This window comes from Empidonax traillii, unplaced genomic scaffold, assembly GCF_003031625.1.
Source record: "Empidonax traillii isolate 1590-97213 ecotype Southwest subspecies unplaced genomic scaffold, ASM303162v1 scaffold945:size354297, whole genome shotgun sequence".
Taxonomy (NCBI): domain Eukaryota; kingdom Metazoa; phylum Chordata; class Aves; order Passeriformes; family Tyrannidae; genus Empidonax; species Empidonax traillii.
The window spans coordinates 158,917-185,163 of record NW_020956138.1 but is presented as its reverse complement, the minus strand read 5'-3'; the positions used below and the strand labels follow the sequence as shown (position 1 = coordinate 185,163).

At 46.1% G+C, this 26,247-nt stretch overlaps 1 protein-coding gene across 3 annotated transcripts in view; it reads left to right on the top strand.

Moving 5' to 3' along the window:
* Nucleotides 1–26,247, top strand: part of LOC114067642 (rho GTPase-activating protein 20-like) — a 37,277-nt gene that overhangs the window by 5,000 nt on the left and 6,030 nt on the right. The window contains exons 1-15 of one of the 3 annotated variants that reach the window (XM_027903222.1): nt 6,578–6,670; nt 8,894–8,976; nt 10,996–11,166; nt 11,691–11,840; nt 13,417–13,458; nt 14,197–14,281; nt 15,145–15,222; nt 15,404–15,470; nt 16,556–16,744; nt 17,478–17,653; nt 18,158–18,319; nt 19,443–19,552; nt 20,376–20,565; nt 21,151–21,268; nt 21,828–25,615. In XM_027903222.1, the coding sequence (XP_027759023.1) occupies nt 8,897–8,976; nt 10,996–11,166; nt 11,691–11,840; nt 13,417–13,458; nt 14,197–14,281; nt 15,145–15,222; nt 15,404–15,470; nt 16,556–16,744; nt 17,478–17,653; nt 18,158–18,319; nt 19,443–19,552; nt 20,376–20,565; nt 21,151–21,268; nt 21,828–23,563 (3,354 nt within the window). In that variant the 5' untranslated portion in view covers nt 6,578–6,670; nt 8,894–8,896 and the 3' untranslated portion in view covers nt 23,564–25,615. Of the gene's footprint in view, nt 1–6,577; nt 6,671–8,893; nt 8,977–10,995; nt 11,167–11,690; nt 11,841–13,416; nt 13,459–14,196; nt 14,282–15,144; nt 15,223–15,403; nt 15,471–16,555; nt 16,745–17,477; nt 17,654–18,157; nt 18,320–19,442; nt 19,553–20,375; nt 20,566–21,150; nt 21,269–21,827; nt 25,616–26,247 lie in introns of those variants that run through there. The other 2 variants (XR_003573436.1, XM_027903221.1) reach the window with 2 other exon arrangements.

Genomic DNA, 26,247 nt, shown 5'->3' with positions numbered 1-26,247 from the left:
CCTTCTGTCCCTGAGTAAAAGCCAAGGCAGGTCTAGAGGGGGTGAGTCTGGTCAGTCTCCCAGGAGTGTTGTGGACAACTGGCACCTTGCCTTGACTGTGTGTCCAGGAGAGGGGAGGACTCATGCCAGTGTCAAGTGCAGCTGTGCAGTCTGCTCAGGGGATCTCGAGGGAATGCTGAGCAAATTTCCAGATGACACAAAACTCAGAGGAGCTGTTGACTCCCTTGAGGGCAGGGAGGCCCTGCAGAGAGACCCGGATAGATCAGAGGGCTGGGAATCACCAACCATAGGAAGTTTAACAAGGGCCAGATTCTGCCCCTGGGATGGGGCAATCCCGGATGTACCAGCAGAGTGGGAATGAGAGGTTGGAAAGCAGTGCTGGGAAAGGGCCCTGGGGGTCCTTGTCAGTGGCCAGTTGGCCCTGAGTCAGCAGTGCCCTGGCAGCCAGGAGGGCCAACCCTGTCCTGGGGGCATCAGGCCCAGCATCGCCAGCCAGGCCAGGGAGGGGATTGTCCTGCTCTGCTCTGACCTGGGGTGGCCTCAGCTGCAGTACTGGGGCAGTTTGGGGGACACAATGGAAGGGAGAGATTGAACCATTAGAGTGTCCAAGGGAGGGCAATGAGAATGATGAAGGGCCCTGAGGAGAAGCCATGTGAGGACACTGAGGGCACTTGGTGTGTTCAGCTGGAGCAGAGGAGACTGAGGGGAGAGCTCAGTGCAGTTCCAACTGCCTGGGCAGGGGCAGAGGAGGGGCAGGACTGAGCTCTGCTCTGGGGGGAGCAGGGACAGCCCCCAGGGAATGGCTGGAGCTGTGTCAGGGCAGGCTCAGGGTGGATCTCAGGGAAAGGTTCTTCCCCCAGAGGGTGGTTGGCACTGAACAGGCTGCCCAGGGCAGTGGGCACAGCCCCAAGGCTGCCAGAGCTCAAGAAGCATTTGGATGGTACTCTCAGGCACATGGTGGGATTGTTGGGGTTTGTCCTGTGCAGGGCTGAGAGTTGGACTCAGTGATCCTTGTGGATCCCTTCCAACTTGGCCTTTTCTGTGATTCTGTGATTTTTGCCTCATAAACTGCTTGTGGTTTGTACTTTCTCTTCCTTGTGCAGTTTATATTTCCCTGTATCAAACACTGAGTGTGGATATTCTGCATTTCAGGCACTGAGAGTTAATCTGGGCCTCAGCAGGAGCTGGACCACCCTACTCATGCTCAGATACCTCATGTAGAAAGGCTGAAGTAATTCTGCAGCTGTCTATGAGTTTTTAATTTTTAATATGGCAGGAAGAGGGGTTTAGAACCAAGAGTGGTAGGGGAAAGGGGTTATTTGTAAGACACTAAGGAACGTGTTACATTTTTCTGTTTCTCAGGTCTGGCTGCTCTACAAGTTTTTTATTTTGCCAAAGTTCAATTCAGTGAACTCTTTATTTGCATTTTTAAAGAAAGAGTATGGTTCTTAATTTACTTTGGCTTTCGTTGTGAATTTTGATACTGTGAAACCCAGCAAGTTCCCTTCCAATGTTATATATACAACTTCACAGCAGAAACTTCTACCCCAAAGTATCAGCCTAAATTAAATGGTTTAAAGGTGTTATAAAAGTGTGCCCCACTGATTTCCCATGTAAGTATTATCCGTAGTCATCTCATAATCATTGATGCCGTGCTTATCACTGGAGCATGCTACAGCTTGAGGCCAGAGACCATATATGTGTGTAGAGCTGTGTAGAGGTTTTCTTTAAAGGCAAGAATTCCTTGTGAGACATTCCTAGGGTGGCTTTCAGCATTGGTTCAAAGGAAGGAAAGGAATGAGAAAAGAGTCCTGCTGTAAAATTATATCAAAACACATAGGGAGAATCTGTTGCAATGGTTTTTCACCACGGGAAGAAGCACTGCAGGAAAATCCCTACAGATGACAGCTGTTTGGTCTAATCCATTATTAACAGATATTTCAAATTTACTTTACCCCGGACATCAGAATTGCAGAAACCATCTGGACCTCCAAGAAAAAATGAAGAAATTTTACAAAACAAGGTTTTACTTTTCCAACAGCTTTTGACCTCCCTTGCCAGTAACTAGAAGGGGAAAGGAAGCACTTCCTCTAGAAGCTGTTCATGTCTCAACAGGCCAAATGCACAGAGTACAGAAGTATATCTGAATGAACACTAATATTTATTGATCTCTTCAGTTTCCATCAATTAGTGATATGCTGTGCTGGTGACAGAGAAGAAACTTGCATTTGTGTTGCTCAAAGTTTTTCAAATTGATATTGATACAAAAAATACTTTGTCCAAGTGTACCCTTTAGATGTTGAGAGCCTGATTCTGCTGCAGATGATGGCTAAGAATCATCCTCACCAGTAGTAAGCGTTCTTCCTGCAGTGCTGTTTTTTTTTGTCCCAGAATGTGTAAACTCCTCCCTCCTGCTGAACATGAAGATATCAGAGAAAAGACCACCTGTGGATGTTCTCAGCACCAGCTGCCCATAATTTTCACAGATTCTGTCCACTCCATGCTTTGCTGGGCATCCTGCCTTGTTGCCAACCCCTGTTGGCATTGCTCCAGATTCCACTGAAGGCATAAGTAGTCCATGGGAGCAGAGAGAAAAAGTGTTATGGAACAGATTAGTGTGAATCAAGCCAATCCCCAGCCACTTTGCTTTCTACCTCCAAGTGGAAAATGCACGTGGCCTTTGGCAGATGAGAATTGTTTCTTTCAGTCCTGTTTATATGGAACACTTTAAAATATACCAGCAGGGCTCCATTTCTTGGAAGGAAAAGGAAATGTTTCGAAGTCTGTCCTTGCAAACTGATTTACTGCCACCAGGCTCTGTATATTTTAAGAAATGTTTTTTAGTTAGGTTGAAGCTGTGTTTCAGTAGTAAGGGAGAGGGAAGCAGTTAGTGAAGATGAAGCTACGTAACATAGCTCAGATAAATATTTACACCCAAGTGTCTTAGCTCTAAGTTCACATCAAACCTTGGTTCATACAGAGCAAATTTTTTGGAGGGCTTTCTCCATGTTGAAGCCTTCTCCCTGTCAGGTCATGCTGGGCTGCCCACCTGGCAGTTATCTGGAAGGAAGCAGGTTAGCAGTGCCTAGTCCTGATCACCACTGTGGCAGCATATCTCTGCTATGTAAGAGCATCTTCAGAGAAGCACAGAATCACAGGGTGGGTAAGTCAGGAAGGGACCTCAGTGGGTCATCTGGTCATCCTCCCTGTTCAAACAGCGTCATTCCAGAGCACGTTGAACAGGATTGTGTCCAAACAGTTCTGGAATATCTCCAGTGAGGAAGACTCCACACCCTCTCTGGGCAATCTGTTCCAGTGCACACAGAACCTGCATAGTAAAGTTCTTCCTCATGTTCAGATGGACCTTCCTGTGTTCCAGTTTCTGCCCATTGCCTCTTGTCCCATTGCTGGGCACCATGGAGCAAAGCCTGGTCCATCCTCTGACACCTCCCTTGAGATACTGACGAACAGTCACGAGGTCTCCTCTCACTTGCCTCCTCTCGAGGCTGAACAGGCCCGGCTCCCTCAGCCTTTCCTTGTAAATGAGATGATCCAGTCTTCTTCCCCAGGCTGAGAACTGGGCAAAGAGAAGGAAACCAGCGCAGGAAGCAAATCACAGCCTAGGCTTTTTTCTTGGTCCTAGAACTCCAAACTCTTACCTTTTAAGGGACACTTGGAGGAGAAGTGGAGAGGTTTTTCTCTTATTCTGGGTGGTGAGCTGGGCAGGAAACCAAGGCTGAGAAGAAAACACATCTCATCCAAGGAGCTGGTCCATAATGTAGGAAGCTCCATAATGTAGCATAGCTCTTCAAGCCAGTATCAGCCAGGACCAGGCTGGCAGACTGGCACAGCACCCTAGTGGGACACAGGGCAGGCAGCCACAGGTGATCTGCCTACCAGTAGGTGCCCTGTGATGGATTCCCACTTTTGGGCAAGGGCTACAAGACAGAAGCTGCTGAAGCCCTAGCTAAAATTACTCCAGCTTGAGGGGTCAAATTCAAACTATACAGTTTTCTGAAGATGAAGTCTGGCAACAGGGGAGGAGACAGCAGCCATGCAAGGGCAGTTTTCATTAAACTCATTTCATATGTACATCCACATAAAATGACAAACACAGTTGTTTTCAGTTCATGTAACCTAATGCTTGATTCCCTTTTATGCAGTGAACAATTTCCCCTTCTGTTTCTTTCTCTCCCTCCAGTGGGGTTCTCTAACAAGAAATGCAATGGCAGAGTCTGACATGGGTACATTGTAGGAGCATCCAGTGCTCACATGAATAGAGCAGGAGGCAGCAGCAGCCCACATTATCTCATTAAGAAACTGCTGTAGGAATGCCTCTGCTAATATAAACTCATTATGGGATTGAACTGCAACAGTTGTTTCCATATGAGTGCATCCAAGCTCAAGCAATCATTTAATTGTTTCTGTACTCTTAACTGAGTTCTTAAGTATTTTTTGAATATTGCCTGAGAGCTAAATAACCATATGCTACATTTATACAGTAACTTTTGCCCTGTTGCAGTAGACCACTGAAAGTGGTGTCCAGTTGATTAATAGATAGCAGTCATCAGCTATCTGCTCTGACATCACACACTGATACCATGATGAGAATATTTGTAGGGAGAGAGTGTTTCACAAGATCCGTCCAAGAATAAGAATAATGTTGATGTTACTGGTTCAGAACAATCTGTGATGCTCCAAATAATCAGACATTGTGGCCCATGTTTTACTCTATGTCTTTAGCAACATAAGCCTCCCTAACAGACAAGAATGTCAGCATTGAATGAACTCACAGTCCACGGTTATAAAAATTGGGGTGTTTTTTTTTAAAGACTATATATGATACCTTTTCACCATCTTTGCAGCCAGAAAGTGGACTGATTGTCCTATAAGGGAAGAGTGACACTGACAGCCAGATGTTCCACGTAGGAGAATAACAGAACCTGGTAGTTAGAAGCATTGGGAGCAGCACATTTCTCCTGCGAGCTGGGTGCTGCAACCCCACTGTGACATCCTGGGGTTGAAGAAAGCACAGGGTGGTTTTAAAGAAACAGTGTATCAAAGCTTCTGAAACAAATAATTTATGTTCTGCAGAAAAATAGTGCTATTAACCACTTTTGTTTTCATTTCTGAATGGGAAGTAAACCAAACAGCAGCATTCCAGTGCCACAGGCGTTGCAAACTTTGACCAGCTATTGGCAGAAGGAAAATCCATCCTGTGCTAAGGAGATGTTATTATTTTTCAACTCCATCCCACCTTAACTATCTGAAGAATAACATTCAAGTGCAGAGATCAGTGGAGGGAAAAAAACCCACTGCTGCTGGCCAACTGAGCCGATAGCATAGACCATACATGGATTTGGAATGAGGGGCATTAGACTCACAACCTCCCCAGTGCCAAGAAATACACAGCTAAAATTGGCAGCTCAGAGATGAGTAATGCACAAACACGGTTCAGAATGTTGCAAGTGTTTGAGCACTTCCAGAGTATATTGGGTAAATGAGCATCTGTTTCCATGGCACCAAAACAGCACAGAGATCACACCATGTCCTTCGGCAGTTCTCTGATTCCATGCCTGGTGAGCATGAGCTGACCTCCAACAAAAGCACTCCCTGGCTCCAGCGTGAAGGAGCACAACGAGGTCCCTCCTTCATCCAGAAGCAATATGCTCGTGGGCAAGGGCTACTCAATGCTGCTGGCAGCCAGGGGAACCTGGCTGAGAGTCACCAGCCACCCCCTCAGAGTCCAGGTAGCTGTGCTCGAGCCCAACCCCTGGGCAGGAGGATGAGGGGACTCCAGCATCAGAGGCCTTGTGGTGCTTCTGTGTAGTGAGATAGGAGTGATTTTTTGCAAGAAAACCATAAAACTGTGGAGCTTAGAAACATGCAGGATTCAAAGCCCATTTACGTGGCACTGAAAGAACACTCAAGGTGTCAGAAGACTCTGTCCTTGTCCAGCAGTCTCTTAAGGAAATGTCACTTACATGGGCTGGCCCAGACATACTCAAATGGTTTAAAATGGGGTACACAGCTAGGTTCTCCCAAGCAAGGAGGGAGCACACGAACAACTGTTTTACTTTGTATGGCTACTGAAACCAAAAGCAGAACTTATTATTCCTATATTAAGTATGCAAATTAAATAGGTTAACTGTGAAATTATGACAATTAGTTGTGTTCCTCCAGTAAGGTGATAGTTTTAGAGTGGCCAAAATTATTGCCTTCCCCATAGTAAGGGTATTCCACCATCTCAGTGATGTCCTGATGAAGGAAAGTGACAGGCTAGGGTCAAAGAGACCTGGGCTGAGGGCTTGGAATGTCATTTTTTGGTTTTCCTAGAGTCTGTTTGTGGTCAGGCAGCTGGACCTCTGGACAACTAATGATCTCAGCATTTTATTTGGAAAGAGAAAGTAGGGGGAATACCTTTTGTTCTGTAGTCACAGCATTTCACTGGAAATCCCTAATTCTGTCTTAGTGAGATTTCCAGGGGTAGCCAAGTGCGTGCTGGAAGTGGTGCTGGGAAACGCCCTCAGAACCCTCAGGAGAGGTGCAGTGCATGGGCAAAGACAAGGCCTGGAAGGCGTTACTGCCACCATTCAGATGCAGTTTGAAACCCTTCTCAGTGGTAGGCAGAAGAAATCCACCAGTACCACCTCCTTGAAATTTATTCTGGGTAAAATATCTTCTTACGCTGTATTTCCATCATGTATGTCATTGGTACCACTTTGTGCAACAGAAGAGATTAGTTTTGGTGTGGCCAAAATGATTGCCTTCCCTACAGTGAGGTATTATGTGCTGTGGGATTCTTTGGCCCAGAAGATACTACCACGAGCAAGAGTTTATTACAATGCCATCCAAGCAGTTGCTGCAGTGCACCTGACGTGGAGGTGCATTGCCTGCTCTCTTCATCAGTGCTCTCAGCAGCTGGCAGCAGCTGCTGGTGGTCACTCCCAGGCAACCACACCCACCCTCGCTTCCCACCCTAAGATAGTGCATGGCTGGTGCTTTGCTGCATGTTTTTTGTAGGAACATTTTATTCTATTAGGGCACCTCTGGAAGCCAGATGTTCTGTTTTAGTAGGGACTCTTGTTTTAAAACAAGCATTTTTGCACTGATGTTATTTTTATTCAGTTCTCCCTGTGAAACTTCTAATGACAGATTTTTGCTTGGCGATGTCATATCAGGGTATGAGGGAGAGATTGCCATCCGTCTCTGTCTACATATGTACACATATCCAGGGAACCTACTCAGGGAGCACTGCTGATGTTGCAAAGCTGAATATTTGTACATTAGAAAATTGCTTTATTAAATCACACTTGCAGGGCCACTCCCACTTTAAGTTACATAATCACAGACTCTTTTTCACAAGGTCATCTGTGCTTTGGAGGGCTCTGATTGATCTGATCAGACACAGAGTCAGGAGTCTGTGTTGTCGAAAGCTCTTGCTGATAGGATTGCCAGGTCTTTTGTTGCAGAAGTCAAAGGTGTCTTGTAAACTAAGTGGAAGATGAGGAAGGTGACCCTTTCCTGGCAGCTGGACTCCATGCCAGCCTCTGCCATGGATTTCCTTTCTGAACTGTGTTAAATCACTTCCACCAGCTTTTAAGTGGTCAGTAATGCCCACTTCTTAATTTCTGGGCTTTATCACACAACTCCCTGGAGACAGACTTGCAGTCATGCTGAGCCCCTGCAGCTCCAGGGAGGGTGAGCAGAAGCACATGCTTCAAACCAGCCCCAGCCAACCTTCCAGGCTGCTCTGAAAATCCAGTACAATGTGGTGAACACCAGTCATGTAAATTTACTTAAATCACTTTGTTCTTGGCCTTTCCATCAGTGATGTGAAGATACCTTCCTCTGACATCATAAGAATGTTAATGTGGTCATAAGATGCTGAGCTGTAATAGCATCGTGTCCTCAGAGATGGGACCAGTGAGCTTGCACAGAGCATTTCTGTGTTCAGCACAGACCTTGAAAAGTAACAGAAAGGAACAGTTAAACAAAAGGAACACTCTACACAGAACCTCTCCCTCCTCAGGCAGGAATTCTGGTTTCTTTTATTCTTAGGATTTTACTTATTTTGATACATTCAGAAATCAGAAGATCACTAATTCTCAACATGCTTTAAACTCCCTTCAAGCTCTAACACAGACAAATGCTGAAATTAGAAGTGAGCCATGGGACAGATTTTCCCATGCTTACTAATCAAGAGCCACTGATGTTAGGATTTTTTTCGCAGGCTTAAATCTCTTATCTTTCTCCAGACAAAATTAACAAATAAAAGGAGATCTGTAACCTCTGTATATGTTGACTTGGATGGTCATCATGTCTAACTCTCAGGTCTCATTGTTACAGTCACCCCATTTCTGTGTTATACAAGACTTGGTGGCTGTGGCTGTTCAAAAAAACACAAGTGTCTTGAGGTTAAGCTGCCTGAAGAGGGACCTAATAACAGCCTGTTTGCTGAATCTGTAAGCCATGAAAAATGAAGGTAGAGAAAAATCTACTATTCCTCCAGCCCATAAAGTACGACTCCCTACAGTGTTATATGCTGTTCATAACTTTGTCTGGTCCAGTTTTAAACTGAGTTTCTGTACCTTCCCTTAAACTATTCCATGGCATGAGTGCTTGGAAGTTTTTCCTGACCTTCACACTTTGGGCTCTTTATCTGCTTATTCTTGTCAGTACTTTGAGATTTGGCTGTGAAAATGTAAATGTGAGAGTTGACAAGTGTTTTTATAATCAGGAAAGGGAGGGAGGTGTCTGACAGCACAGATCATGGCTTTCAGTGATGAGGTTTCATGAGTATTAGCTAGATGAAAACAGAACTTGTAGAGTTCAATGAACAGGTCTGCTTCCAAGGTAGCCAGGCTGACTAGAATGTCTTTTTGTCTTGCAGAAAATGAAGCCCATTGTCCAAAGAAGACGATCTGCCCCATCTGCCATTTCTAAAGCTCTTGGCAAGTCAAAGTCCCATTCCAGGTTGAGTAAATACCTTTCTGACTCCTGTTTCCATCTTTCTGCCTACATGAACTGAAATCAAATTCACATGAATTCAAATTCATTTAACGATTTGAGGGCAATTTGGTCCTTCAGCAGGAGCAGGCAGGGGCAAGTGGAGAGGGACGAGGCATTAGACAGACACAGTGGCACACAGGACATGGGCTGGAGCAGCATTTGCCGCCTCATGTACCAGGACTGCAGTGGCATTGTCCCTGAGAATCATCCCAGTGTTCCACCCCACCATTTCCCTGCCCGGCCACCCCCAGGTTACTCACTGCCAAAGCCCTCTGCAGCCCCTGCTCCATCTGCTGAACCACCAGTGGAAGGGCTGGCCCTGAAATTTGACCCTGGCTCAGATACAGGTACATCTGGGCAGGTGAGGGGGCTGGAGATGCCTCTGGAGGGAGGACTGGGAGGCCTGCCCAGGCCCTGCCAGTCCTGTGTAGGATGGCATCAGCTTGGGAGGTTTGTTGGGAGAACCATGGGATTCAGCCATGCTCCAGGACAGCCGTATCCCTGTCAGAATACAGCAGCTTTCCCTTACTACCCGCTCAGGTTGTGCAGAGCTCCCTCCCCTGTCTGCAGCTCTGTCAAGTCTCTGCTGGCACTTTGCTCCTGCAGGTATAAAGCACCAGGAGTTTCAGCAGACAGGGACCCGTATGCCAGACATGCACATCCTTGGAAACAGTGCTAGCCCTGACATGAGCATTTCAGTCCAGCAGTGGGACTGAGTCCTCCTTGACATCATCCCCTCCTCCTGCAGCACCATGACGGATAAGGGGATACCACAGTCCTTTCTGCCTTGCTCTGATAGGAATCATAAATAACATTTCCTGAAGGATTTGGTTAGTTTGATTTTTTTCTTTCCTTGTAAGAAAGAGATAATAAAGCTGAACTAGTTGACATTTTGATCTGAACCAGCCCTCCTGAAGAATATCCCTTCTGTACCACACCATCAGTGATTGATACACAGTACACACTGCTTCTGTGGGGACTATTTATATATAGGGCAGGACTGATTTTCTTTTGGTTGTTTTTTGACTATGTGGCTTCTTTGTCATTCCCCTTCCCCATCTGAATTGCACTGGGAAAAAAAAAAAGTAAAGAAGAGAAGCAAATTCTTGACTTTATTTGGCTGGAGAATATCCTTGTGAGGGAGGGAAACTTTAAATGTTTCTCATGATGAATTGTTGTGGAGGGAGTTGGTCCAATGCCATCTTTGCTTAGGCCACCAGAGTATCAGTGAGACTTTTTTTTTGCTATCTTCTTGTGTTTACAAAGCTGTATAACTCCTCTAGATTTAGGAAATCCACTGCTGGGATTGTGAGATGCTGTGGCTCCCACTGCTCAGTTGATGGACAGGGAGAGCTTTTAATAACACATTTAAAGGTGATTTAGGTTCTCACTTGTAGCTCCACAGATGCAGAGACTGAGGATTCACTCATTGGTGGCCTCAGGTTTTTTGGAAATGGTCAGCACCTATGTGAATCTCAGTGGAAACAAGATGCTGGATGGCAGCCAGGGAAGCCAGATTCATAAGTTTGGAATTAGATGAGCACATGCAGTTCATTGCCTTTGTGCTGAAGTCCTTGCACTGACAAACAGTTCAGTCTGGATGGAAAACGTGCAGAAAGGACAGTTCCCCCCATGCCACAAGCGTTGTCTGTGCCACAAGCCATGGGCTTTCCATTTTCAAGTCAGGTCACACACATGTGTGCAGGAAATAAGTCTTTTACCTGAGTGTGAAATTACTCAAAAATTTCAGCAGCTTAACCTCACTGGATTTGGTGTGGGCATTTAGGCAGTTTTCCATCTGTCTGAGGCTGGTAAATTAATTGGGCAGGGGCAGGCAAATGCAGGTCATACAAGAGATCAATAGGGAGAGTGCTGGGAGAGGCATGGGGCTGATGGGCTTCTCCAAAACAGACATCTGTCAAATCACGAACCCTGCCGAGTAAAGCTTCTGACAAAGTCTTGTGATTTTTCTTACTCCTCTAGGGAAACAACCCTTTCCTCTTCCCATTCAGACACTGGACTGGCAAGTGGGTTGTTCAGCAGCTCAGGCTCCACCTTCATCCTGGATGAGCGAGTACAGCTAACTGTGGGCCTGCAGACCCAGGAAAGACATTTGATCTTGTTCAGCGATGTGATGGTCATTGCCAAGTCCAAGTAAGAGGAATTCACACTCATTCCTTCTCCCCAGTATGTGCTGTTGAAGCTAGGCTCAGCTCCCATCTCATGGTGGGATTCTTGGAGCTGTCTGGGAGTCCAGGAGTAGGACTCAGTGATCCTTGTGGGTCACTTTCAACTCAGGAGATTCTATGATTCTATGAGGTTCTGATCTATTGGCGGAGCAACCAGCAGTCTTCAAAAAAATGCTTCTTTACAAATGTGGATCTAAAATGTGGCATCTCTCCCACCTTCAGAAATTGTTCTTGGTATTAATGTTTCACTTCATTTTCCTGAAGGAAGAGGTTGTCTTATCAGTTTTGGCCTTTCCCTTATGAGGTTGCTTGAAGATATAGCGTGAGGGCAAGAGGCAGAAGAACAAAACTGACTCCCAGTCCGAGTCTTTCTGCCACATTTAAATTAAGATCTGTCACTGCATCTATGTGACTGGAAGGGGGCATGACCAGACTCTGGAGGTCTAGGTGTTAGGATCTGGCCTAAGTAATTCCTAATTTCCATTGCAGATCTTCCTCCAGCCTGAAGCTGAAAAAGCAAGTGCATCTGAGTGAAGTGTGGACCGGCACCTGTCTCAGCGAAGTGACAGAGAAAAAGATGAGTCCTGAGAATTCATTTGTCATTGGCTGGCCTACCATCAACTATGTTGTCACCTTCAGGTATCTTATCAGATAACAGACCTCCCTCTGCATCCCAGTAGCTGTCCAGGTCTCCCATGTGTCAAGTGAAACAATGACTGAGGCTATCGGGCCCTGAACTCTACCCCTTCACTTTTCCCCATTGAATAAGGGACTTCCACTTACATTAGGCAATGTGTAAAAATTTAAATGTTCAGAGACAGTCATCTTAGAATATCTTCAGGTTCATCCCTGAGAGCCTTTTAGAGGACCAGTTCTTGCAAGTGTTGATATAGGAAGGGCTAACCCACCTGCACAGCATCCTGTAACATCACGACCAAATCTGCTCTTAGCAAAACAGACAGAAAACTTACAAGCATGTTGTTTGAGCAACTACCATCCACCATTTCTGTAGAAGGTTACTCTTAGCTTGAGAATTTTTCATTATGAGGGATAGGTTAGTTATGCCAGTGAAACATGCCAGGTGACCTTGTGCCAGGATTGAATCCTTTACCCTTCCCTGGTGTGGCACAGGCAGCTCCTGGGCAAACCTTTCTCCTGCAGTCTTTTGCCAGGATGTCCCAAGGCCACCATACCGGACTATAAAATGGAAAGATTCCTCAAGATGGGTCTGCACAAGCAGCACCATTCAGAGCTTGCCCAGCCCTTGCTAACCCCAAAAATAGAAATGCAGGGGAGTATGGAGCAGTCTAGAAAGTAGCCTATTCATATCCAAATGCCATCTCAAAGATGGTTGAGATGTTAAGCCTGAGCTAATAAGGCTCACCAAAAAGCAGGTGGCCTTTTATTACCTTGAGCACAGTCCAGTCTGGCTAAATGGAATCTAGATCTGATATATTACTGAGAACTCAAGTCACTGCTGGCTAAAGGATTTCTTCTTCATCCTTCCTTTTGCAGAGCAGAGAGGTCAGCAATCTCCAAGGGCCACTCTGTCCCCAGGGGTTCTGTGGGCACAGCTGGGAAGCGCTGAACTGGCCTGATGTTTTTCCATCTGTGGGGCGGCTGCCCTGGTGGAAGAAGAAATGGGAAACATGTCATGGTTTTCATACCTGCTATCTCATCATTTTGAAGGGCTGGGATGTTAGTCTTGCTCAGGTGATGCATTCCTGATGAGGGTTCACACTCTGACATGCAAGTTGCTGTTTGTATCTTAGCCCAAACACAAGAGCTTTTCCATTTCCTTCACTCTGAGGCATGGGTAGCCTGTGCTGGCAGCTGAAGCTCCTAGGAACAGCAGACGCTGGGAAGGAAATATTAGCAGAAAGAAAATAGCAATTAAAGGTCACTGCAAAAATAACAAGGGCCCACAGTATGAGTTAACTCCAACTTGACAGAAAGATATCTGTCCCTTATCTGAACACTCACCAGGAATCTGAACACACTGACAGGAAACGTCCAGTTTGTTGCTGGGATTTGTTGTTGTTATTGTTATTTGTTAAAATAGAACAGAAGAAGGAAAGGACTGTGCTTTTGTTCCAGGGCTTTGCAGGAAGGAACTTTGGCTTACAGCTTTATATAAATGAAACTGTGTAGAGTTTCCAAAGACTGTTACCCACTCAGCACTTGTTTGATGATCTGCCTCCCTTTTTGTCTTCAGCTCAGCTGATGTGAAGGAACGATGGCTGTCAGCGTTACTGTGGTAAGTGACCCTCCTTTCATTCTCCTCCTGGGTGGTTCTTCCATGGCCCTCAGAGAAATTTACCATTCTAGGTATCAAACTGCACTCTGATTTTCAACACATTAAGTAAGTGTAACAACTGTTTGAAAAATCCACCTTTGAAATATGAATATAGAGGCTCCTGGATGAAGGCGAAATTGGTGTTACCATTTGGGAGAAAATGTGATCCATCAGAAGATGATGTTGTTGGAGCATCCTTTTTCCTTTGGAGCTGGAGATTGACTTTGTTAATCACTGTGGAAATGTTATAAGTGTTAATGATGCTTCAGATGTTTTTTGATTTGAACTAAAGTCTGTATTTTGTGGCAGCTGGAGACTACAACATTTCCTTTTCCCTGTTTTGTTTTACATGTTGTTTCCACTTACATTCAGACAAAAGTGTTTTTATAGGTACAGGGAAGGGAAGAAATCTTCTGATTTGTGCAGAACAGTAGTGATCCTGAGGGAACACTGGAAGGTGTTATGCAGGGCATGTCTATTTGCACTGAAGTACTGCATGTGGGAGGGTTTCTAGTCTTTGGGCTCCAGGTGGATATAGAAGCCAGGAGCATGTGACCACACTATGAACATTACATTCATATACGTCATAATTAATCTGTAATTATTGCAGTATCAAGGAGGATGTCCTATCCAAATTGTAGGGTCCTTCTCCACTGTGGTTGGGAAATTATGGTCTTTCCCCTTTTCTTTGTCTTTCAGGCATATCAGTGAGGTAAAACGGAATGAATACCTGAAGAATCTGACCCTTCAGATCTTTGTGCTGGATGACGACAACTGTTCTTCTGTAAGTAAAGCTAAGAACCTGCTCATCAGATCAAGACTACACAGGCGTCTGTGGGGTAGGGGCAGGAAGGCAGGGCTGTGCTACTATTCCTGTTTCAAATGCAAGTCTCAGACGAAAAGGTTTAGAGGGTGTGCTTCTGGGTATCTGCATCCTTCCCACTGGAAGCCCACTGGGAGAGTTTTGGTTTGAGAAATCAGGAGGTAGCCAGACCCTCACCAAAGAGCACTTAATTCTTAAGGTTATTCTTGGCCTCTGGCTTCTTTTCTCTTTTCCTTCTGCTGCACTTCAAAATCTTTGATGGTTTATGGCTGAGTGCCTGATTCCTATTTGCAGTACTGTAAGTTGAGGATGTTGCACAAAGTCAGTGGTATGTTCTCCTGAACTCATTTACTGGAATGTGTCCCAGTCTAGCATACAGTTCTTGATCTCATGCCTAGTGTGGTGGGTCACGTTTGCTTCCTGGGTACTCTCCTCACAAAGAGCGATGCTAGACACTCATGGTTCATCAGCACTCTGCCACGTTTACCCTTTTGAGTGACAGTGGCACTGTGATCAATGAAACACTGATGTAGTCAAACACAGCATCCGAATGCCACCCACCTCCTGTGATTCCTGCTGGATGAAATCTTTGGATGGTGTAATAGACCCATGATAGAAGAAGTAGTGGAGAACAGCTTTCACACTGTATAGCCATCATCCTTTCTGGTGTAGTTGAAATTAGTACAGCTCTTCCATCCATGAACATTCAGTAGAGACATTCATTAGACAGAGAAGTGACATTTTCCACAGATTTTCAAGCTACAGGAAATAGCAACCAAACTTCATACCTTGGCTTCCTGTATTTTATCTGTTTGCCTTTCTAGACTACTGTAGTCAGTGTGTCCAATGTGGAAACGGCAGAGAGTGTGATGAAGAAGACCCTTCTACAGCTTGGGCACCCTGTAAGTGGCAGTTACCAGATCTTAGCTAAGGAAGCTGACAACATCTGGTTTAAAGAACAGTGTGGATGTTAAAAGGTCTAGATTTGCTGTGTGTTGCTTTCTGAGTGGAGGGCAACCTCATGGACCTTCACCCTGCCCCTTTCAACTAACATTTTTCTCTTCTCTGTTCCTTACCCACCAGGACAGGACCAGTGAACACCACCTTTGGGTGGTCTCAGGAAAAGATGAGCCTGCTTACCCTCTCATTGGTAAGACCTCTCCCACCTTCCCTCAATTCTGGAACAAGGGATAAATGATACTAGGGTATGTGCCAGAGAAACACCACAAACATTGCCCTCTTTGCTTAAAGAAGCAATGGTGGGGACACTGTTGCTGATGTAAGATGTGACATCAAGCTGCCGTGAGATGTCACTTGGTTTTTATGGTCTCAGCATCTCTGTTGAATCAAAGCTTGGTAACATCTTTGAGGATATTCACACCTACTTTTCCTTCTTTCCTTCTACCTCCCTATTACAAGCAAATCTGTGCATTTCTGGTTGGGAGCCTGTGACACTTCTCAGTAGATGCTTCAAATAAATGGGAGATCTTTAGGCTGGTCTAAAAAGTTCCTTTTATGCAGCAGATGTGACGCAGGGGTAGGACATGCCTCAAAGCCCGGTCCAATGCCCACGGCTGCTGGTATGAGCTTGAAGGGCTACAGGTTTAGAGGCTGGTCATATTCTCCTGCTCTTCTTTGCAGGCTTCTCCTCATGGGCAAAGCACAAGGTCAGGGGCAGCCTCAGGCCACTTCCACTGCATGCAATAGAGATGTCCACTCTTGTCCATCAGACAGAGCATCTCCTTACACCTTCCAGACCCTTTGCCTTTGGGCTCTGTCAGAAGCCAAATAAATTGCTGCAGTCAGGTGGTCACTCAGCAAGAGTGTGGTAGGTCCAGAGGAAAGCATTTTGGCAACTGAAGGAAGCAGAATTTTTAGATGGTCCATTGGTGACTTGTAAGCCTCTAGTTAGGAAGCTAACGTGTTTATCCTAATGTTTTGGAGTTTAGTTTTCATTGCATTTCAGTTTGCAATAGTGCTTTGCTGCAGAATGTTCTAGAGAGCTGCTAATGAGGATTGACTGGCCAGGTTTAACTGGATAAACTTATTTATAAAGCAATGATAATATGCATGTGTGGATGTGCTCTGGCCTCTTCAGTCATTCAGGTAATGTTATTTAGAGATCCAGCTGCTGTGGGAGCCACTGGATGTGGGTGGTTCCTCCTGCCCAGATTTGGAGCTGTTTTCACATAGCTCTGCATCTTCCCTTGCTCTTTGCACAACTCTGCTCAACAGGGCACGAACATCCCTTCAGTATCGCACTGAGCTGTCTCCGGGACTCTGCTGACCAGCAACAAAGAACCAACAATAACACTCTTCTGGCTGATGGGACAGAGGCTTCCTTCCTTGCTCAGCTCCCAAAGGAAAAGCAGTGTCAGTTTGTCCTGAAACGCAGACTCCAAGCTCCAGTGCAGCTGAGGAGAGGTAGGGGCTGCAGGAGTGTGTTATAGCCAGGCAGAGATTTTGCTGCTTTCCATGGCAGTGTCAAACACTTCCTGGCATCATATACATATGCTAGAATTGCTCTCATACCTGACAGAGAGGCAAAATTTGTTTTTGCAAATGTTCAGAATTAGCTTTCAGTCCTTGATTAGCTTTCGATTGCAAGTCTTTATCGTAGAGTCACAGAATATGCTGAGTTGGAAAGGCCCCTTCAGGATCATCGAGTGCAACTCTTGGCCCTGCACAGGACACCCCAACAATCCCATCATGTGCCTGAGAGCATTGTCCAAATGCTCCTTGAGCTCTCTCAGGCTTGGTGCTGTGACCACGTCCCTGGGGAGGCTGTTCAGTGCCCAACCACCCTCTGGGGAAAGAACTTTTCCTGAGATCCAACATAAACCTCCCTCTACTCAGCTTCATGCTGTTTCCTCAAGTCCTGTGACTAGTCATGAGAGTGAAGAGATTCTCACATTGCAAAGACTGGAAGGTTCCCTGAAGAATGGTGATCGATTGAGAATTTTGCTGATGGTTGAGAGATGAACAAATGATTTCACTGCCATATATTTTCTGACTATCCCCGCTGAGAGTGCAGTTAATGAACAGGGGAGAGTAGGAAGTCCTTGTTTTGCTGTGAACTCTGCCTCCATCGTTGATCACTCACTGGCCAGCAGGAAGGACAGAAAGGTGTATAACGGAGTTCTGTATTTTCCTTCAGAGTCTCTGCAGAAGCACACCAAGAGGAAGAAGTCCTTGATTGACTGGGCCCTGCGCCGCAGCACCAGTACTCCCACGGGCAGCCCTCCTTCGCAATCACCTACCACCCCACGGAAGCTCTTTGGCCTGTCTCTGACCTCTGTCTGTCCTGATGGGATTCTTCCCAAACCAATCATGGTAAGAAACAGTCTGGGCTGTCTGTCCTGAGACAAACTTGACATGTTTAGCCCAAAAGTTAAAGCCACTTGAAGTATTTATGAGAATTTGCTTGTGTTTCAAATTCAGCTCAGTAACAAGGGCAGGAACATCCTTCTCCTGGGTAATCCATATCACTTCATTCATGGATGTCTGTCCTGTTTCAGTGGGTGTCTCCAACCAGGTCATCACCAGCTGACAAGAGGCAATGTCAGTGGATCCTGCCATGCTACATAGCCTAGACTTCATTCACTACAAGAGTCCCCTAGTTTCACACTTGTCACAGGATAAGCGTACCCACAGGAACTGTACCTGCAACTTGGCTGTCATGTTCTTGTCCCTAATTAAATCAGGATAAATCTCTCATATTTTTCTCTTCCCATTATTGACTAGGTCTTACACTAATTATGTTACAACACATGAAGTGTAATATACACAAACAAGGGTAAAGAGTTAGGCTTTAAGTACAACTGGGCTTTCTCTTAGGATATGCTGCTCCTGTTGTACCATGAAGGTCCCTCTACTAGGGGCATTTTCAGACGGTCTGCCAATGCCAAGACTTGCAAGGAGTTGAAAGAGAAGCTGAACTCTGGAGATGATGTTCAGGTGGATGGAGAGTCAGTCTTTGTGGCTGCAGCTGTCATCACGGTATGTTTGGCCAAGTAACTCAGCTGTCTGGGCTAATGGTACCTTCCTTCTTTAAGGAAGCAACATGAGTCTTTATGGGTAGTTAAGATTTTGAGGAACAGAAAGCATTTTCCAGCAAGGTACATTCTCAGCTGATGGCTTGGTCCGTCCGTGTGCACAGAGGTATCTGCTTGACACAGGGACGCTTGTTTTCCCATGCAGACACATGCAGTGGCCCTCAGGACAGGGCTTCATTTTGTATCTCCCTGGACCAAAGTACCTCCAGCAGGAAATACAATGATGTCCACCTGCAAGACAGCCATGGTGTCTGTACAGTGCCAAAGAATATGCCAGAGCCCACACTCAGTAGTTCAGATGCTACCCTGACATGTGCATGAAGCCCTTTGGTGGCAGCAGCACAGATGCTCTTTGTTGTTTCTGCGTGCACAGAAGAGGCTGCAGGAGGTTTGGGAGGACTTTGTACCGTTTGAGGGCAACTGCTCTGCAACCTCCCAGTCAGCTCAAAGGAGGTGTGGTCTCTGGACCCCAAGCCTTTGATCAGCCAGCAAGCAAGAGGGAAAGCAGGTGCTAAACCCAAGCAGAAGGGTTGTGGTGGTTAGGGGATGAAGCTTGTGAGAAAACCCATGCTTTAGTAAGAGAAAGCCTATATTTTGCACTGGCAATTAAATGGGTCAGAATAATTCAGGCATCAACTGTACCAAAACTATCCCTGCCTCATGTTCTTGTTGGCCTGATACAAAAAGCTGTTGACTGGGAGGATATTCAGGCACTTTCCAATGCAAGACATACATTGAGTTCTTAAATAGTCCCCTGTGAAAAAACAGCAGTCCTCCTAGCTGAGTAAGGTTTCAGAGAGATCTGTGCACAGCCTCAGTGCTGCAGTGGAGATCAGTCCTGGTCTGAAGAAGGGGCAAAACAGGAGGGCTGCCTATTTATTCTGCAGTGCTGCCATGGGAGAACTTGAGGAGAACAGCTTGATGGGTGTGGGAGGGGAGGATAAACATGTTTGTGTCTTGTTCTATCTTGTGCTTAATATGGATAAACAATGACTATATGCATTGTGAAACTGAAACCAGGAATTCAAAACTGACCAGATTGCTCTGCATATATATATTTAATTCAGGATTTTCTCCGAAATATACCTGACAGTGTTCTATCCTCAGACTTGCACGGACTGTGGATGGAAGCTGTGGACACCGAAAATCGGGCACATAAGATTGAAGCTATCAAAGGGTTAGTAAAAGCCTTTGTCAAAGCTTCTTTTGGTGGGAAAAGGGGGAGCATATGTCCCTAAGAATAGCCTTCATCTTCTAGGAGATACCTGGCAATGCTTCAGGCCACAATGGAGCTATTGCTGATGGCCAGTGTCACTGATCAGAACATTTTCCTTTCAGTGGTCTTTTATAAACATCATTAACATTTCTTACCCCAGAGCAGTGATTATAAAATTTTTTTCTGATGACCAGTTCAAATTACCAGAACCAGTAAACTGAAAAAGCACAATAATTCAGCTACCAGGTGTACATCAAAGTTAGCAGTATTAAATCCTTAATGACAGTAAGTTTTTTCTTATGTGAACAAAATGGCACTGATCATCATATTGGCAGTTAGAAGAAGCAGCTCTGTCAAGGTGGTCACTGGGACCTTGAAAACAGCTTTACTGCCTTGAAACGGCTGCCCTGAGCAAGAGCAGCTTATCAGCCTCCTGTGGGATATCCAGTATATTCAACCATGGCTCAACTCAGTTTTTGAACTGTGCCATTTGGCCTGGGCCTCTTTCCTCCACAGTGTCCGTAGCATAGGACACAGCAGTTCTTCTGGCCTGGAGCTGTGTGCTTCTCCTCCAGCTGGGCCCTGTCTTGTCAAGGCATTGTGGGCTCCCACATGAGTTGGTGGAGAGTAGGGACACAATCTCACTTTCTTATCAAATCTGAATGTCTCAGACTGGGTGCAAAGGGGCAGAATGGGGCAAAAAATTTTGAGAAGCAACCTCTGGTATTTGAAGAGCAGATGTTTGTGAACAGCACTGTTTTCTTTTTTCCCACCCCCTGAACAGTCTTGTCAACCAGCTTCCAGAGGCTAACCTCATCTTACTCAGACACCTCTTTGGAGTCCTCCATCATATTGAGCAGAATTCCGGCGTGAATCAGATGAATGCCTTTAACCTGGCTCTTTGCATAGCACCCAATATGCTGTGGCTACCAAGTCCCACAGGGCCTGAAGAAGAGAGCCAGTCTACAAAGAAGGTAATCTTCCGTAGGCTTGGGCTCACATATGTCTCCCCCTTTCACTGTATTTTGTAGGCTAAAGGAAGGCATAACGTGACAGTGATGGCTGCATGGCACCCAGGCCTCGTTCTTTTCCCTGTGCAGCTATGGCCACACTGGGAAGGGGGTTTAGCCCCTCAGACTATCCGGGGTGGAAAGGGAAGCAGTAGCTGCTTCCACCAGGTGGACTTTCTATATTGTCAAGAAAGCACAAAAAACAATGGATCAGCTGAAGGTAGACACTACCAGTTCAGCTGGGACATAATAAGCAGTGAGCATCACAGTGCACCAGAGGGGAGGAATGCTTGCTTGTAGCTTATGAGGTGTTAGCAAAGGTAAGGAAAATTGTAGAACATGCTGTATCTGGCTCACAGTACCAGTTTGTGTAGCTCATATCCTTGCCTCAGAGGTATTCATACACACACATTGCCACATTATTAACAGCTTCTTGAGGAAATGATATCTATGTCGAAAGAAAAAGAACAATCTGGGAATGATTTGACTTGCTGTAAATGACTAGCTCCATTTTCATGAAACTAAACCTGTGAATTCCTGTTTTGGCAGGTGGCCTTGTTAGTGCAGTTCCTGATTGAAAACTCAGGAGAGATTTTTGGGGGTGATATTGCTTCCTTGTTTCAAAAACCTGACAAAAAGAAGTCTAAAACCTCAGCAGAATCTCTGGGTAAGTTGATGGGTCTATATCTTCCAGAAACATTTAAAATCTTTTAATAGGTAAAGTCCTCATGCAAAAGAGTTTGCTTTACCTTCTTGTCTTGTCTAAGGAAATGCATTGAAAACCAGTTGAGTTTGGTTTTCCCTTTGCCTGTCAAGCATAGGCAGAAAGAGATGGCAAAGCAGAGGGGCGAGGAGCAGAACCTCAAATGTGTCCCTGGGGATGGCTGCCTCTCGCTGGGGCTGCTGTTCAACCTACTCCAGCCACTGCAAGAATTTAAAGTAGCCTTAGCACTGTCATGTCCCAGCAGTCTTTTTTTCTTTTCCAGGTTAGGTCTGTAAAGTTAAACCACATGGTTGAATGGAAAGCGATGGAGTTGTCTCTGTTAACTAACCTATGAATACAGGCCCATGTTGAAAGCTTAGGTCATCAAGACAGACTTTTTTTATTATTCCCCGTGAAAATAATAGATCATCTCTGTTTTTCAATGGGCTTGATATAATTTCCCTGCTTCGGTTGTAGGATATTATATATATGGAAACAAATTAATTTGTGTCCTTTGCCCCAGGCATAGGCTTGGCTCAGCATGATGATTCCTCTGATGAGTTGGAGTTTTCCACTCGTGACCCAGAGGGGACAAAGCACCACCTGGAACCTGAAACAGATGCCATTTTTGAACCACCCAGCAGCTCGTTACTGAGTGAGGATCAGGAAGACTGGGACTTGTTCAGTGAGATCACAGCCTGTTACCAAAGCAAAGCCCAAATGAATGCCAGTACAGACAGCTGTGACCTCCTGGAAGAGGATAGTTCTTTCTGCTCCATCGGCTCCATCCGCTCGCTCAGCCTGGCCCGGGACCGGTGCTCATCAGAACCCAGCGTCTGCCTCAGCTCCCAGCTTCCTGCCCAGGGCCATGAGCCAGTGGCCCGCCAGTCCAGCTGCGATGCCACCATCATGCACAGCCACACAGATTACATCCACAAGCTCAGGCAGCTGCAAGTGGAGAGCCAGAAGTTGATTGATGAAGGCCTAAGTCCTGGAGTTAATAAGACCAGGCAGAACTTGCAGCAGTCACCTCAGACCAGCTCCAGGGTGAAGCAGCTTAGCCTTCAGAAGTCCACCCTGTGCAACAGGTCCAGCTTCTCCAGCCTGTCCTCTACCACCACCTCCCCATCTGCTTCCTCACTCAGCTCCTTAGACAGTGCTTTCTCCTACTGCTCAGAGTCATCAGCCATTAGTCCCACAGATGTCTCATCCCCACCGTTCGTGTTTGGCACTTCTGCCAGGCTTCATGCTGTGTCCCCCAAGGTTGCCAAGAGGTCCCCGAAAGAGTGGCACAAATCCCTCCTGTCTCCTGTGCCTTTACATCCATGGGACTTGGACAGTTTCCATGAGAATGAGCCCAAGGCTGGAGAGAGCAGTCATTGCTTTGGAGAGAGGAAAAGTTTTCCATCTGTCAGCAGAGCTACTGTGGGAAGCCCGCTCACTGATGTAGACTGGGAAGAAGAGGAGAGACAGCTGAGTTGTGCAGGGCACCACAGCCTGGGGCTCAGGAACCAGGATTATACCAAAGAAATTGAACAAAAGCCCGAATTCCCAGCTGTCAGCCCATCCAGTGAGACATCCCCACAGGTCAGCCACCAGCAGCACAGGGAGAAGGCAGTGAAGAACATAGAAATCAAAAGCACTGATGCTTGCCTGCTGAGCCAGGAAAGCCTGAAGCGCACTAAGATAACTTTTTATGTGGCCCCAGATAAAGAAAGCTCTTGGAGGTCTCCAGTAGGAGAGGGTAAGGAGGAGAGATCTGTGGCAAACATCAGCAGTGGTGACTTGCCCAGCAGCAGCAGTGAGCAGAGCCTGTCCAAGAGTCTGCAGACTGTGAGAGTCCACATCCCCCAGACAGTTTTCTATGGGCAGAACACCCCCCTTGTTCTGCAGTCCAGGCGCTACCACCATGTACCGAAGGTCCCACCCCCACAGGCCGAGCACAAAGAGAGCCCCCAGAGTGCCTCCACTCCCAAGGAGCTGGAGAGCCAGCCAGTGGAAACGGCGCAGGCGCCAACCCAGAGCGAGGGCTTCGACACGTTCAGCCACACCATCCACATCATCCTCCCTGCCTACATCCGAAACACAATCAGGGAGTATTTCAAGCACGATGAAACAGAGCCCTGTCCCACTGTGGAAGTGGAAGCGGTGGAGAATGAACTCCGGAGCAGGGTGGCGTGGCTCAGGAGCCAACCGCTGGCAGACGTGGCTGCAGAGGAGCGTGACACAGTGGCCTTTACTGAAGAGACATTTGTCTAGGGCAATGGATGTGGAGGAACTAAATATTGTTTTGTGTGTGTGCAACAGAAAATATTCTGTAATATATGATCAGGGTGTGAAGAATTTAGCAGGCTTGCATGGGACAACTAGTGTAAAGTGACACTAATGTGTATGTAATGTTGAGATTCAATAATCATTTTGGTAGGAAGGGTGGGGACGGGGGGCTTGTCCTTGTGTTTTCTTTATGCCCTTTTTTGATGGAAGAGATTTCACTGGCTGGGTGTGTAGTGGGCTGAATGCCACCACACTCTCCCTCTTCATAAATTAGCTGACCTGTACAGGGCCTAACTCCATTTCTTTTCATAGCAGGAAAGGAGAAACTCTGCTTTATTTTCTCCAGTCAGCTGCCAATGTATGTGAATGATCAGAGAACTGAGACAGCTCATGTCCTATCAGAATTAGTTAAAAATCTTTACACTTGCACAAAACCCACCATTATTCACTGTTCATCACCACCACTCATCCAAAGGAAGATCACCCCCATTCCAGAAGTCACTGCTGCTTTGCTCTGCTCATCTGTTGTCCCCTATGGTCTAGCTCACAGCCTACATCCATTGCTGGTTGAGTCTGGGTTCCAAAAATACCAACTGGAGCCCGCAGTCCAAAGTCCAGCACTCACTGACAGACAGCATATTAACCTCAAAGACAACATTTTAACCTCAAAGTTGCTTCTTTCCCCAATTAATTGTGCCTTAATTCTTTCTTCTCATACCTTCCCCAAAGTGAGCATTTGACAGAGACAGTTGCTATGAAGGATTTTAGCACTATTCACTTTGACAGGGCAATGAATGTTCTTCAGTGTCCTCTGGGAGTAGCTGGTCCTTTCAGTCCTAATGTCACCTTCTATAAATGATGGTGTCCCTTTCCAGAGGCAGTATGGATAGGGCAACTAATCACATTCCTAGTCATGCTAAGAGGGACTTGAGCAGGACTTGGCTTTAGCATGAGGCCAAGGAGTTGTGGAAGTTGTCAGTGATGTTGTCAAGTGGATGCTGATGCAAAGTCCTATCTGGTCAGAAAGCTGTCAGTCCATACTCTGAGACCGTCCAGGCTTCAACAGCACTGATGCTGGCTCAGAGAAGCACTATAGTTCCCACCCAGCAGAGTACGTGGCCCGATGTGCTGCAGCAGAATTAAGTTTGGAGCAGTTCCAGGCAGGGATGCGCTAAGCAGGCTGCTGGTGGGGACCGCCAAAGAGACACAGCCAGTGGACTCCTGGAGCATCCCCATGATTCCACTCAAAGCCATGCTCAGAAGCGCGATAGCCATAATGGGACTTGTTAGAGGATTGTAGTGCTGCCAGCTGAGCTCTAAAAAGATGCTGAGAGCACCACATCAGTTTGGTAGGTGTTAAGAAAACAACAGGAAAAGTCTCAACCGTTGAAAGGTTCGGGATGGTTCATTTGAAAGTTTCATGAGAGTATTCTACCGCAATTTCTCTCAGAGTTACACTTCTTTTACTCAGTGTACAGTGAAATGGTGAAGGACAAGAGAAACGCGTGGATCCTAATGACTGAAAGGTAGTGCTTGTGGAGTAAGTGTCCCTGCAAGCTGCTGAGTGTCTGCAAATATCCAGAGCTGGAGCTGCTTGACAACTGCCATGGTTCAGTCCTTGCACAGAGGGGGAAGCCATTGCTGTAAAATGATTTAGAAGGTGTCAGATTCCTCCACTCATCTGCCAGGTGCCTGTGAGGGTCAGTGACAGGAACCTGGCCCAGCACTCCAAGTTCACACCATCAAATACTGGGGCAGGGGAGCCAGGGGGAAGCCCAGAGCCCTCTTTCCAAGTTGTATAGGGTTTGTTTTGTTAAGTGTTTAACTCTCAGATGAGGCACTCTCTGTCTCTGATCACCTTTGTGGCCCTTGTATAATGAAAGATGTATATAATCATAACACAACCCCCTCACCACCATCATTTTCCTCATACATGAACAGTGACAAGGCATTCACAGTTTTTTTTCCAGAGCTGCAGTTGTAACTATTTCAATAAAGGACACACAAGTTGTCATTGTGGTGCTGTTGTCACCGTTTGTTCCCTTGCTCCCACTGCTCTCTCCCCTGTGTCAGGGTGGTAGGTGTTTGCAAGCACCCAGTGATAGGCACTCACCTCCCAGCCGAGGTCTGCCAGGCTGACGAGGCCAACAAGGAACCCTCTGCTGGCACAGCAGCTCAGGCATTACTCCTGTCTTTCAAGAAGGTGAAACAGCACAAAATATTATATGAAAATCTGCCTGTTCTTGGAAGAGAGATTGTTCTGTATTCTAAAATGCTAACAGATTGTAAACTGGCTCAGTGGTTGGGCTCAGGTCAAGCAAAGGGGACCTGGACCAAATGCAGACTAAGAGCTCACAATTTGCATCACCTAAAAGAATTACAAGCAAGTTAAAAAGAAATTTATTTTTAGAAACACTGAGACAAGCAGGGCAAAACACACATTTTGCCTTGCCTCAAGGCTGGCTAATATGGGTGCAGTTCCCTGGTTAGCTGCTCTAACCCAGCCCTCTAGTGATCATTTTTCTATATTTAAAATGAAACAAAATCCTGTAAAATGTAGCACAAACCACACTTCTGGGCGTGGAAATCTGCAGCACTCCTTTTTCATGAGCCAGGCAATAATACAACTCTGAGAGACCAGTCTTAAAAAAGTTCCACAGCACCCAGCT